At 32.4% G+C, this 14710-nt stretch overlaps 3 protein-coding genes across 3 annotated transcripts; 2 read left to right on the top strand and 1 right to left on the bottom strand.

The window, feature by feature from the left end:
* The first annotated feature begins 8 nt into the window (after window positions 1-8).
* Window positions 9-4281, top strand: LOC123709553 (leucine-rich repeat-containing protein 71-like). Its single transcript, XM_045660957.1, has 4 exons — window positions 9-18; window positions 248-376; window positions 2855-3822; window positions 4258-4281. Exons 1-4 carry the CDS (start codon window positions 9-11, stop codon window positions 4279-4281), a joined length of 1131 nt encoding a protein of 376 aa, XP_045516913.1.
* Window positions 4282-4823: 542 nt separating this feature from the next.
* On the top strand, window positions 4824-7249 carry LOC123709855 (leucine-rich repeat-containing protein 71-like). Its single transcript, XM_045661434.1, has 2 exons — window positions 4824-5071; window positions 5960-7249. The coding sequence occupies exons 1-2, from the start codon at window positions 4882-4884 to the stop codon at window positions 7210-7212; spliced, it is 1443 nt and encodes a 480-aa protein (XP_045517390.1). The 5' UTR covers window positions 4824-4881; the 3' UTR covers window positions 7213-7249.
* Window positions 7250-7379: 130 nt separating this feature from the next.
* LOC123709819 (collagen alpha-1(IV) chain-like) lies at window positions 7380-14469 on the bottom strand. Its single transcript, XM_045661395.1, has 3 exons — window positions 14452-14469; window positions 14018-14077; window positions 7380-9159 (listed from the first exon to the last, which is right to left on the bottom strand). The coding sequence occupies exons 2-3, from the start codon at window positions 14058-14060 to the stop codon at window positions 7733-7735; spliced, it is 1470 nt and encodes a 489-aa protein (XP_045517351.1). The 5' UTR covers window positions 14061-14077; window positions 14452-14469; the 3' UTR covers window positions 7380-7732.
* Between the last annotated feature and the right edge of the window lie 241 nt (window positions 14470-14710).

Genomic DNA, 14710 nt, shown 5'->3' with positions numbered 1-14710 from the left:
TTAAAAAAATGAATTTTAGTAAATAAAGGCCCTCTAAGTATTCAATTATAGAAGCGAGATACAAAAATTTAGTAGGATCCGAATGAAGTTAATACTCTCAATAGTTGACAATAGCTCCAGCGTCCGTCATTGCAGTGGCGTTTTCAAAATATTTTTACAAAAGATTTATGTGTTAATATTTTAAAGTACGATTGTATAATATAAATAAATACAATGAATAAAGAAAATGAAACAAAACAATTAACAGAACCTAAAAGAGTGTCAGTAAAATCCGCGTCTGCTGCACCAAAACCTCTAGACTTTGATGCTTTTATTCCATGGATTTGTGACGAATTTGCAGTTCCTTGCGAAATATATGTTACTCGGAAACTGCAAGGTAATAGGGGGTTTAACAAATCACTTACATAATAAAATTTGTTTAATAATAATAATTAACACACACACTTAGTCCATAAAACACTCATCCATATTTACATAATATACGTACAAGCTTAAAATTGAAAATAAAAATAATAAATCTTTTTCAAGGACTCTCTATCTCTCTCTATCACGAGTTTTTCTCCCAATATTCCCCAGTTACTTCTTTAAACTCGAAGAAGATCCAGTTAACATAATTTACCTACCTATTGTGTATTTATATACAACTACTGAACCCTTTATGGTAAACCTTAAACTGTTTTCTATGTTGGAACATGGATATATCATCATACTCCAATATACCTACTCAAATTCTGACAATAAAAGGTGCTTTATCATAAAAAATAACCGACGTGTTTTAGTGTTGAATAATGAATAATTTGAGGTGAGATTAATGCTGGTAACAATGGAGGCAATAAGTATCTTATTTGATTCATAAGATAGTTTTTTTTTATTAAGAGGGCTTTAATAATAATTTATCGGTACGTTTAAGGTAAATTGTATATAGAACGCGTGTATACAGCGAGGTGCGTAACACCTAAGATAAAGTAACTGTTGTACTGATACTTTAATTATTGTTTTTAGTAACATATTCATCAAACGATGCGGACCAAAATCAATTGATATTTTAACAGTATAAACAGTATAAAAGAAATGGAGAAATATTTGTACTTACATTAGACATAGTAAAAAAAATGTCGTTAAGAATCTATTTTGTCGTAATCCACTTTTAAGTTTTAATCATCAACAGAACTAGATTCATAAAGATAATAAGAGTAATTGCAAATCTGGAATAAACAAACCATATAAAAACAACATTCTTACAATATATTTTGGTTGAGTTGTACATTAAATACAGATTTTACCTCCGTCGTCATCGAATCTTCCCTTGTAAGACTAGTTGTACTATAAGTAGTAAGTACAGATACCGTAAAACTTCTTGAGCATTAAACAAGGGAGTGGGGGGAAGTTTGCGCATCATACACAGCGCGGGACACAAACGTCAACTGATTTGCAATCACGTTTCGATCCAATGACGTGATCGAAACGTCTGACGTCATATACGATACGACGATAGGTACGGTCTAAAAATCACTTATGCGCGGCAAGGACATATTTTGTTCTGATGCTTGTCGATATCTATACAAGGAGTGTGTAAATATTTCCCACTTATTCCTTAAACATGAAACATTGTAATTATACCGATTATCTTAAAGTACAAGTTATCCTAAATTTTTCTGTAAATTCAATCTGACGGAAAAAAACAATAGAGAACTTTAGTTATAAAAACCACTTACCTATACCGCTTAATTTTTAAGAGATGTTTGCTATTATAAGGTATATAAGGTTCAATAAATTTAAATTATCACTTATATTGTTTCTTTCAAAATTAATAAATAACGGTTGAGTCAGTTAAAAAAAGGCGGTTAAAAAGAAATATTTGGTAAATTAAATGTGTTTTTTAATACAATATCATGCTAAATACACTACGTATTTACACACAGTCAAAAAAAACATATACATATGTATAATTAATAACGATAAAAAAAAGTATATATTAACTCATATAATTTATGATATGTGCAAACATAAAGTGTACATTCCTGGAAAAAAAAAGTCCTACTTAAGTCTATATATTTTACTTACTATATATTTTTTTATTATTTAGAAAAAATAAAAATTTATATCGTAATTTGCTTTCTAATAAATGGTCAATATATATTCATAAAAATATTATTGTCTAGCCTCATATTTAAAATATAAGTTTTTAAAAATGTGCTATATAATATTAAATATTATATAATATTAAATAAAATTTTAAAACATAAAACACAATCCACAACAGACACAAACGACAAGCGTCTGATTTTATAAAGTCATCTGCTAGATTCATTCAAAACTATGGAAATGTATTTAGTTAGTTTAGCTGTTAAAGTTCGTAGTTTATTTCTGTTCAAAACATTAGTAATTACAAAACTTTATTATTATTATTGTTATATTTTAATAACTAATTATAAAATAATTCTTTTACAATCGACTATTTCACATTCATATAGAATTGATTGATAAAAAAGATTGTATTTTTTTTGGAACAATTGTCATCTTAACACTAAGTAATAAAATGTATCTACATTGAACAGTAAAGATTATGTTTCTATAATGAATGTTACCACCAGAGCATTCTAGTAAAAAAAACCTATCATTTCCAATTATACCTGTAACTTTTAATTTTGTGTAATGCAATAATTCACACTCATGGTAAGTGGAAGGGGTAAACAATATTAAATCCTACAAATTTCCCTTAGATAGTTAATAAATTGTTGTAGTTAATGAGCATTAGATTTTAAGTTATTAGGAGGCTTAGAATGTTATGTTTTAAATAATTGTTTAGAGATTACCAAGATACGGTATATTGTTTATAATGATATATTTTCAGCTGACTATATTTCAACCACCGTCGCCAACCCTCGTTCAACATCCAAATCCCTTACACTCCACGCTGATAGTAATAAAGTGGATGAGAAAGTTTACAAGTCGACGAGTCAAAAGAGTAATGGAAATTTTAACAAATTTACAAACAGTTTTATCTCTATAAATGCTTGGTATGATACCAAAGGACGTCTTGTGGAAATAACTATAATTGGATCACCTATTGAAATACCGAGAAAATTAATCATAGCCATTTCTCTATGTGTTCCATTTCATCCATCGTTATCGAAAATTACAATACGAAAACGAGGTTTGCGATTACCCGCACTCTACGAAGTAGGCAAATTGTTAGCACACTCAAACATTACTGAAGTGTTCATAGAAGATTGCTATGTGCCAGAGGGGTCTTATGATCTTTTATTAGAACGTGCGTGTAATTTGAAGCATCTGTCTCTACGTCGCTTATATATCAATGATGCCATTTGCGTCAGAATTGCCAAAAGACTCGATGTGGGAGAACCAGCTTCGAAAACTTTGCTTACGCTAGATTTAGCATTTAATACTATAACGGATGTAGGTGCTAAAGCCTGTGGAGAGACATTACGAACGAATCGCTGCTTAGTACATTTAAATCTGTGTAGTAATAAAATTACCGATATCGGGGCAGATTGTATCCTAAATAGTCTAATAATGTTTCCTCTAACTATAGAAGAGGTTCGTTCTGCCAAAATCCGACGATTTGAATATTTTATAAAGAAAATAGCAACTTTTAATAAAAATGAGCAGCTGTTGATTTCTCGTCGCGAAGAAGAAAAGATAAGTGGATCAGAAAGTAAAGAACGAAAGAAGAATAAAAAACAATCTCTTAATAAAACAGGACAAACAATAACTCAATTAGCTGAAAAGTTAACTCTGGAAGAAATAGGAGATTTTGTCGACGTCTTTGACAGCAGTCAAATACATTATATTAATAAAGTATTACATTGTAATGGTAATTTACGCCTGACCTCTCTTAACTTAGCGTATAATAATTTGACGTATATAACAGTTCGTAAAGTATACAATACTTTACTGTTTCAAAGAAACAATTTGGATAAACTAGAAGGCCTTGTAAGGGTAGTGTTAGATGGAAATAATGTACCAAATGATTGCCGTGAAATAGAGGGTATTAATAATATTCTCAGTAAAATTATATCGGATATTGACACTAAGCAGGTATATTTACAAGACCAGTTAGTTTGTAATACCACACAGTTAAAATCTGGTAAAAACGCCAAAAGTAAGAAACGAAATCCTCTGCAAATACAGTCTTTAACGTTAGTTAATTAAATAATGTATTCAGTCTTCATTAGGATTTTGTTTTTTTTTTAATTCCTTGTATTAGGTAATATTAATTCCCCTGTGTTACAGATAACTTGCCTAGAGATAAGATGATTATGTTATTTAAGTTTACATTTAGCAAATAAGCTATTATTTTTGTTTTTATTTAAGCAATGTTTAAGTGTATGGTTAGTGATATGTGTATTATAGATATTTGATTAGATTAATTTTTATAAAGGAATTATTTTATGTAGATTAAGTTTCTGCGTTTTTAAGTTGTTATCATAAAAAGTCTGGCATGGATACAATATGTGTAATCATTGGAATGCACAATAAATTTTATTTGGAGAATATTGTTTTTTATTAATCTTGGTAGCTAAAAGTTATAGTCTGATAACGCGAGAGCGATATGCGTGATTGTAAAATTTAAAATTATATTGACGTATATTATAAAAGTTACATAAAAAAAAATATTGCTTCATGTCAAATCCTAGATGCTAGAAATATCCTTTATATTTTAATATTTTCTAAAAAAATATAATCTGTATTTGTCAATAAATAATTAATAGGATTGGTAAGTCTATATTTATTTAGGTTCTATGTTTTTTTGACTGGGTGTTTGACATTTTTTTTACTTTATTGGGTTTTGTATTAATTTATCTATTTTTGATAAACTCATGTATTTTTACATTTTTTTTTGAAAATTTATTTATTATGAAACCAGTTAGATCTACCAGATCCGTGCGTTCTTTGAGGTCCACCCGTTCGCTACGTACATCTACTGCACATTCCACCACAGTACCCGTTAAGACTGAATTAATAGATTTCGAAAATGTTCTACCATTTGCTTGCGCAAAATTTAACTGCCCTTACGTTATCTGCGTGGAAAAAGCTCAGCGAAATGGTAATATTATTAATTAATAATTAACGAAAGATTTTATGTTACTTCAAGTCAAATGAACAATTTTACGAGATTTCGCAAATGATTTACAGTGGCATCTCGAAACTTGAACCTCGTTAAGTCGAAATCCTCAGTCAGTCGATAACAATTCCATTCCCTTCCGCGGAACCACTAAATATGCGATATCTGGAATTATTAAGACTTAATAATAACTCGAACAGAATGTTATTTCCTTACGAAGTATTGATAATACATATTTATACTCTATAACTCGAATTTCAAAAAGGAGACTGTAAGTCGTAGTTAGTAAAATATAATGAGGTCTTACTTGGAATTCCCGAAATAATACCAATAAAATCCAAAATGAATGTTCGGGTTCGGGACTTCTAATCTATTATTTCTGTCTTGTACACGTGAAATGAATGAATTTTAGTTGATCTGTTATTCAAATTGGACTCGAAAAATCGAAAAATACTCTTAGTCGAATTTCACCAGTTAAATCATGTTTCTCGAAGTTCTTGTTAAGTCGAAAACTCGTTGCCGTTCGTTTATATTCGAGTTATCGAGATTCCACTGTATAATGTAAATAGGTAGGATATATAGAGTGTTTGTTTTAAGGGTCAAACGATCAGTCTTGCGAGAAGAAGTGTATCTCGCATCGTTTCTCTGTACTGTTCTGAATGACGCTTAACCAGCGAGATTGCATTTTTGTATGTTGAAAGAAAACACTTTAAACCGGATAATTATAAACTTATAATTATTAAATTTTTCCGACATTTCGCGTGCTTTACAGCGTGCGTGGTCACGGTGACGGCCACGGTTAAAAAGTTTTTCTTTCAATGTGTAAAAGCTATGTTAACAAAAGACTACTATGTTTGTATGTTGTTTTAGATGATTTTTATAAGGCGCTTAAACAGCAAGAAGGTGTGAAAAGACGTATTAGTATGGCATTAAGTACAAAACGTGAAATTGCTTCAACACCAGAACCAGTTCAGCAAGACGATGTCGGTAGCTCAATCGAAACAGCAACACAACCTTCATCAACAACATCCATTAACACAGTGACTATATATTCTGTGTACGATACCTATAATTGCTTGACAGAAATACGTCTCGAGAGACTTAAGAATGTGCCGAGAGTTCTGTTGCAAGTTATGAGATATTTAGTTCCCTACTATAAAAATTTGACGAGGATCTCGATAATAAACTCTAAAATCGATGCTGCAATAATACATGAAATAAGTAATATTGTGAGAGTGTCAACTATAACGCAAGTTCACTTGGACAGAACACCAGTAAATGAAGCTAATTATGCAATCCTTTTAGATACATCAGTCATTAAGTCACTTTCTTTGACTAGATGCAACATAAATGATGATGTCTGTGAGATAATAGCCTCAAAGCTGCATATGTCAACTGTTGGTGAGAAATTATCGCTTTTAAATTTATCTTCAAACCACATAACAGATTTAGGAGCGAAATCACTTGCTGCCGCTTTAAGGACGAATCGTTTTTTGCGGTATATAAATATCTCCGATAACCACATAACTGATGATGGAGCTGTTTCAATTTTAAATGTTTTAATGGAATTTCCTTTAACTGATTTTGAAGTTTTGCACAAAAAGGAAAGATATTTTACATACTTGAGAAATAAACAATCACTGTACTTAAAGTACTTGGAACGACGATCATCAGCTGAAATTAGCAGCAAGCCACCTAAACGAAAAAAGATTAGTGCAAGAAAAGAGAAGGAAACTCAACAACCATCCATGTTGAATGATGATTCTATGAGAGCTAAGTTATTGGCGGAACAAATTTTAGGCCCATTCGTAGATCCATTCCAAGCGGACTGTATTAAACGCACGGATGACCATCTATATTGTATTGGTAATTTGGCACTCTCACACCTGAATATGTCATATAATAATCTCTCTTTCATAATGGTTAAAGCTCTTAAAGATGTTGTAACATATCAAAAGGGCATAAGAAAAGTTAGAACGCACAATGGATTGATTAAAGTTGTTGTTGATGGAAACAATCTTCCGATTCAGTGTGAAGAAATGAACTTTATCAATGACTTACTTGGCCGAAAGAATTTGGAATTTGTTAGACTTAGTAGGGGCTTTTCTAGGGGTATGCCATAACATTAGTTTACCGATTAATAAACAATTTTGCTTGATATACATTTATTTATTATAATATATTTAGTCAGATATGTATAACATACCTACAAAAGAAATTTTGTACTTTGTAACAGATAACTAGTTTTGGTAACTTTATTGTTACAGTTCTAATGGTATAGACACTAAAATATAGATACAATATATGGGGTGAAAATTAACTATAAACTTAGTACTACATATTACGTTTTAACTTACGACTAATAAGTTTAATACTTTGTTTTTATTCTATAGCACAAATAAAATACACAGCACCAACTCTTTCGTTTGTCAATGTGCTCTACTGGCTTTCTTAATAATTTCTATTTAAAATGTGGCAGTAAGAAGAACAACAAGGAAATTTTGCGCCTGACGAATTAAGGTGCTGTTAAATAAATATTGCTGTATTTAAGTTTTATCCTTGTTAAGTCTTCCGTTCATAGTTCGGCTAAATGGAGCTCAAAAACGAATTGCTTAATATATTCGGTAATTAGTTACAGTGAACTTATTTTCTAGGCGGTAAGTATTCTCGGTTTGGTGGTTGAGGATACCCCGTATTTGGGCCTTGGGGTCTGGTTGTACCAGTTGGAAAACTGGGTCCTGAAGGTCTTCCCGATGGATAACCCTGGTCCGATTGTGAACCTGGGTATCCTGGAGTACTTTGCGGCACAGGATAATTTCCTTGTGAAGATGGATATTTGTTTTGTGGTCCTATCGTAGGATAGTTTGAGCTACCTGGATATGAACTAGATCCTTGTTGACCTGGCCTGGTGTTGGGTCTTGTTCCGGGGTATGTCGAGGCATCTTGAGTTCCAGGATATGACGGGGTTGTTCCTTGTGGGTAAGGGCTGCTAGGGTATCCGGATGATGGTCCTTGGCTCCCAAAATGATCCGGATAAGATGTAGAAGGTCCTGGGTATGAGGGACCCTGCGGGCTTGGACTGCTTGGGTATGATGGAACTTGGCTTCCAGGATAAGAACCCTGAGGGCTTTGATTACCAGGATAAGAACCCTGAGGGCTTTGATTACCAGGATAAGAACCCTGAGGACTTTGATTACCAGGATAAGAACCTTGAGAGCCTTGGTTACCTGGATATGAGGGGCCTTGACTTCCAGGATAAGAAAGTTGTTGCTGAGATCCAATGATGGAGTAGTCGTATATGTTTGCGTTTAATTCATATAAACTTTGAGCTAAGTTGCAGTCAAATTGGTTCCACCAAACACAGACGAAAACCTCTTGTGAAAAGATTGTTCCATTCGGACAAAGAAAGTCATATGTTATGTTATTAGCGCACACGTGGAATGCTTGACAACGAGTTTCAACATCGGCATAATACCCCGGATAAGGCTGAGCATCACATCGGAACGATGTTTTGGGAACAAACGACAAAATGGGATAGTCTTTATCAGGTTCTCCAGGGATAGCAGAATAATCACCACCCTCATATGCTCCCGAATCAAATCCTGATCCTACAGGTCCAAATCCGGGTGCACCTGGTCCAAAGTTTGAGTTTCCTGGTGCAAATCCTGGGGCTCCTGTCACAGAACCTGGCCCAAATCCTGGTGTGGTTGGACGAGCTGTCTGTCCTGGATAATTTTGACCGGGATATCCGGGCTGTCCTGGATATCCTGAAGGTCCCGAAGGTCCAGTGGATCCTGGGTAATTTTGTCCGGGATAGTTATTGTCAGACTGACCCGGGTAACTTGCAGGTCCCGATGGGCCTTGTCCTGGATAATTAGCTCCTGTAGATATACCTGAAGGATAAGGTGTAGTGCCAGGGTACTCATTTTGAGGTGCACTGGGATATGAGGGTGTCGAACTTGGGTATCCACTTGAGGGATAGCCTGGCCGAATAGATGTATTTTGCCCAAAAGGCTTTCCTGGCTTATTGTATTCGTAGCCGTTCTGCGCTAATGCCACTGCCAGTAGAACTGAAATCAAGATTTTAATTCATTAGTCAGTATATAACTATTTCCTGTTATCGCATACTATCGTATATCGTAATCATTACTTAGATTTAAATAATTTTCTATAAAGTTCAACTGCATCAGAGCGTTAAATACACATTAATACCATTTTGACTTCATAATGATGACGTTACAAAATGTTGCATAAAATGTTAAAGCCTCCCTTGGATACAATGCGTCTGAGGTGTAAATGACATCGCGTGAGATTATCTTGGTCTTGCGCAAGATAAAATGTTCCTTAATAATTATGCATTGTGGGTGATATTAAAATATATTTAACAAATAATTACAAAAGTTCGATCGCTGCTTTTAGTAATTAAGTTTTTTTTGAGGTGGTTTTGTTTCATTGTGTAAAGATTTATCTAATGCACAACAGATTTATCTTCTGAAGTGACCTGAGATTTTAGCAACAAGCCCTCATTACGTTGAATAAGTGCAAACTTTCGTCAGATTGTTATCATCGCTTGATAGGGCTGTCCACGGTGAATTGTTTATTTATAATTAATTTGTGTTTGTGCATGTAGAAATACAATTTTAGGATTTGGGAATCCATTTATACAGTGTCAGGGTTCCCAGCTCTTCTATAACAAACTTAACACTAAAGATATATAAAAAACTAAGAATTTTTGTTTATTTTAAAGACTTTTTAAAGTTTTACGTATTCTTATTTTTCTAATTAAGGACAGATTTCAGATATAAATTTAGGAAAGTGAGGTTACTATTGCGTCGACCCTTTGAGTTGTTTGTCATATTTACTTGAAGTGTACTGGCAACCCTAATCATGACATTGAAACATTGCTAAATGTAAATGATGATCACCGCACTTAATGTTCCTATTATGTGTAAAACCATATTTTCGGAACATTAGTGACATAGGCATTGCCATCAGTAAAAATTACGTACACTTTTGAATAACATTTTAACTATATTCTACTACATTAAGATAAAATTACATTTACAATCAGGCCTTTTTTGAAATTCAATTCCTCTTATAGTGAACTAGAAATAGTACCATGCCGGATGACTGTTACCATGGTTACAATAAGTAACCTACATTAATCTTAATATATATAAATTACGCGTCACGTTGTTTGTCTCCTAAACTAACTAAAGTATGGACTGCTAAACTAATTTCAATTAAATTTGCACTGCATACAGTCAGTGTAATCTAACTCAAAATATAGGATTTTACATATATATATAATTCTACTGTACGTGTGTATGTCACAGAACTCCTATTAAACGGCTCGACCGATTTTAATGTTTTTTTTTGTATGTTGTAGAGCCCTGGATAGTTTAGATTCACAAATCAGCCCGGCAGATGGCGCTGCTGCTATTTTCAAACATTTTTAATATCCTAATCGCTTGAAATATCATGCAGGAGAACGTCTGTCGGGTCCGCTAGTAGTTATATGTATTTAAAAAACATCGTTCTTACAACAATAATACAAATTATAGAATATATATCTGCAAATATGAAATAGACGATGTAATACTTAAAATAGCCTATACCCATTCCTTAGCTTCAGTAGGTATTTATACAGAATACCATTCGTAATTGCTCCGAAACGTGGATTTTTTTTATGATCCGAACAAGTAATAAAACAGAATTTAGTTAAAAAAATATTTTACGTACTAAAGATTGATTAATCAGAGCTGGATGTCAAACGCGGAAGTCCCGAGTTCTATTTGCTCTGAGTACATGCGAATCGTGCTATAAAATGTAGCAACATAACGAGGAAGATCACGAATTAAACTAGATCAAGAACTAATCATCCGTGAAACAATGTTTGTTGACCGAACTCGAATTCTAACCATTATATGAAATTAGGAACGTGTGGCCTAACTGAATTTCGCACGAATGGCGTACGAAAAAGAATGGACAGACTTGATCACAACATAAAACAACACGGGTCAGTTGTTAAATTTGCTATTCAATTCAAGACAGATAAAATAATATATCAGTCATCTTTTAATTAAAAGCTATGTGTAGTCCTCAATATTTTTGCACGCTAAAATAACCGAATGTGTCAAATACGTTGAGAATACAATATTGCTACTGGTATGCTCAGACTGTTTTGTCCATTGATTGCCTCATTGTCTACTAAAGAATTGTAGGAATGTGAATTTTCAGAAAAACTTTTATCTTTGTATCTCCGTGGATATCGGTCGTAGCTGTCAACTCACATAATTATGCTAAAACAATGTGTTACAAAATATTCTAGACTCGGACATATTGCAAAGACTATATAGCAATCGTTTAATTATATAGGTTGAAAGATTACTAAATTGCAAATGTTAAGACGTGGGCTTGATTAATAGCTTGACTAAAGTTTTTTAAATCCGTTAATTAGGTTTAACGTGAAAAGCTCGAAAGTCCGCTTAAATCTAATATTTTTCAAATCTCCTTTGCAATGCTGTCTTGGCATTACTTTGTATTAAAACATTACATTGTGTTTACGTATAACATACATTTCTTTTCTACAAGTGGGCGTGCCGTATTTGTATTACTATCATTCCAAAAAGTGTAATACCTTATCACAAATTTTACATTTAGTATGTAGGAATGACAATTTGGTAACATTAAGTATTTTAATTCTCATGAATAAATAATCATAACAAAAAATCCATTACAAATGCAAAGTACAGCGAACATATTATCTAATTGAAATTTTGGACACACAGGGATGGTTACTTTTTATTTTGAACGTTCTTACGCTTCAAGTAAAATTTTATTTAATCTCAATCTATTAACTGAAAGCTAATGTTTTTAAAATGCAAAACTAAATACTAATTTAGATATTTGTTCAAAATACGCGATGTCTGTTGCAGTGACCTATGCATTCAATTGCGTTCACGGAGGCTTTGTTACGAACGTGGTTGCGGTCAGCTGTAAAGGCTCTATCTTACGAAGATAATTTATTCAAGCTTTTTCACTTAAGAGTTTATCGCACTGCAATCCGGAACAACTTAAGGTATTTTTAAATTGCTAATATCAATTTAACACCATTTTTAGCACCAGCAAAAGCATGAAAATGCTATTTTTTAAGCTAGTTTGATAATTATTGACACAGAACGTAAAGTAATACGTCTAAATAATAATAAGAACGTAATTCAAAAAACTACATATAGAGATTTCCCGGGTACAATATCTGTTTGCAATAACCTTAACTTGAGAGTTCAGCTGTATTGCCGAGTGCACTCGCGTTACGCACCTCGTTTATCTTTGCTTTATCTTTACCACGTTTCATTAAGAATTATGAAGGCTCTAGAGGAGGCTGTCAACTAAATTAGGTTGATTTAATAACTAAATAGAACTCGTTCCAATTAAGAGGTATATAATATATCATTTGATTTGTAAATTGTTACGTAGATTAGATATTTCTAAAATAAAGTTCATTCATGTCGTGAGAGATTTTAAAATAGACCTACCTATACAATTGCCGTTTATTGCGGACTTGTTTTGACGACTTCGCAACTGTTTTGGAATTCAAATAGGAATCGCTTTATCAAATACAAAAGTTGCATATTATTAAATGTGTCAAGTAGGTTAAATCATATGTTAGTCGTATATTTATAAAAAATCCTATGGTTTATGTTAATTTTATTTTCAGAGTTTTAGGAAAGTAAATATATTAAAAGAATCTACGTGTAAATTAGACTTATTTATAATAAATTATAATTAGCGCGAACCCTTTTCCGTATGCCAAAATCCATAAGGTTTCATCCATCGTACGTGTTGAACATACTAAAAGTATCTATGATACATTATGGACAACGTGTTCACACACTTATCCCAACGCAAATATTTTCGGTAATAAAGAGTAGAAAATTTTAAATGTTTCATTATTAACAGCTAATTCATCTCATAACAAAGGATTTTGAAACAATTCAATTAGTGGGGTCAAATTGACGATGTCGAATTAATTATACGCTCGGTTATACGCTGAGTTGTTTCTCATTCTTTACACCTCCGTGGGCAAATATGCCGTAGGCCGCATTTACGGCAAATTTTAGAACTAAGTTTGAAAATTGCACACGTGTTCATTCGAGTTTAGAAACATTGAGTAATCATATTTAAGTGAAGATATTTGTAATGTACAGTCGTCCAGCAAATTATCTCCTACTAAATAAAATAAATCAATGGCTCTACAACCTTTTTAGGTTCTGTGTATCTGTTTGTATATTTAATAACTAATTATTAAAACAATATTTTTTATAACGAAGCTACGGAATTCAGAACGCGATACGTGAAATAACTTTTTAGATTTAATTTATGTTTTTTAGTTTACTTAAATAACCGTTAATTCTTAATGAACGACTACTCATGATGTACACCGTATCATAAAATCATATAATTAAGGTAAATGTTAAAAACAATACAATTACGACGGGCTATTTAGGCTATTAAAGGATTAATATTAGTATTTTACAAATATTTGTTAATTCATTCGGATTACGAATAATGTTTTATTTATCTATAAAATATGGGTCAGCCTATGTAATTGTAAAGTGACACGTCGACAATGTACAATTTTAAAGTACTATTGAAGTGACGAACGTACGATAATTAAAAAATCGTAAAATTTTAGTTTTTAAACGCATTGTGGCAGTTAATAATTTGTACGAATAACATTTTAAATTATATATTGTAATGCCTATAGCTCATTTTTTAAGTCCTCAGTAGCGACGCCCGCAGATTTCAACTTTTTATTGAAATTTTCTGAGTAGAAATACTACCGTCGCTATTGGTACTTACACTACTTAGTGAATCGCCTAGGTATTTACGTTTCATGAAATATCATTAATTAAATATACTTACGGCATATCGTTGACAAACGTAGCATGTTGTTGGTGCTGGTCATCTTACTATTCACTAAACCTGAAAGATGAAGAATTTAATTATTTGTTTTATAAAAAAGTTGCTTAAGCGAAAGCCAAAAAAAAAATGTCCGAAAACAATTCACGAATCCCTTATAAATTTCATATGGTAAATAATAGTTTATTTCTTTTATATAATAAAAACTGACTCAAAAAAATATTGTATTTTCAAACCCCAAACACACAAACTATATTTAACTATATTGAAGAAAAAAAACGTTTCATAGCATTGGAATGTAGCCGTACTACTTTATATTTCCATATAAATCTATACATGCACTTTATAGATAATATATGAATTTATGATCATTCATTTAACTGTTTAAATCCCAAAAGCCACAAAGCACTTCACATCCAAATCACGTGAAAACTCACCACGCTCGCAGTGCAAGCTACGCTCAAACTGTGGTTATTTGACAAGACCACTGCTTTTATGGAGACCACCACTGTTTGAAGGGATGCGAAGAAGAACGATACTAGGTCATTTGGTACGTGGCTAAGAATTGTTATTAGCGCAGTTGTCGAGATAAAGGTTTTGTAATGCTTAGTGGTGCACTCGATTTGCGTTTATGTGCAATTTTCGTCAAATTAGTGTCTTTTCGTTGAGTTAAATTTTAAATATAGACTTTTATGT

The sequence above is a fragment of the Pieris brassicae genome, chromosome 5 (genome assembly GCF_905147105.1).
Source record: "Pieris brassicae chromosome 5, ilPieBrab1.1, whole genome shotgun sequence".
In the NCBI taxonomy this organism is placed as follows: Eukaryota; Metazoa; Arthropoda; class Insecta; order Lepidoptera; family Pieridae; genus Pieris; species Pieris brassicae.
Note: the sequence above shows the minus strand (reverse complement) of the source record. Positions and strands in the feature narration are given on the sequence as shown.

Coding starts and splice junctions, on each gene's coding strand:
- LOC123709855 (XM_045661434.1), top strand. CDS start 4,882: ATGAAACCAGTTAGATCTACCAGATCCGTGCGTTCTTTGAGGTCCACC. Junction 5,072..5,959: donor GGAAAAAGCTCAGCGAAATG/GTAATATTATTA, acceptor ATGTTGTTTTAG/ATGATTTTTATAAGGCGCTT.
- LOC123709819 (XM_045661395.1), bottom strand. CDS start 14,060: ATGACCAGCACCAACAACATGCTACGTTTGTCAACGATATGCC. Junction 9,160..14,017: donor ACGTTTGTCAACGATATGCC/GTAAGTATATTT, acceptor TCTTGATTTCAG/TTCTACTGGCAGTGGCATTA.
- LOC123709553 (XM_045660957.1), top strand. Junction 377..2,854: donor TGTTACTCGGAAACTGCAAG/GTAATAGGGGGT, acceptor ATATATTTTCAG/CTGACTATATTTCAACCACC. Junction 3,823..4,257: donor AAATACATTATATTAATAAA/GTATTACATTGT, acceptor CCTGTGTTACAG/ATAACTTGCCTAGAGATAAG.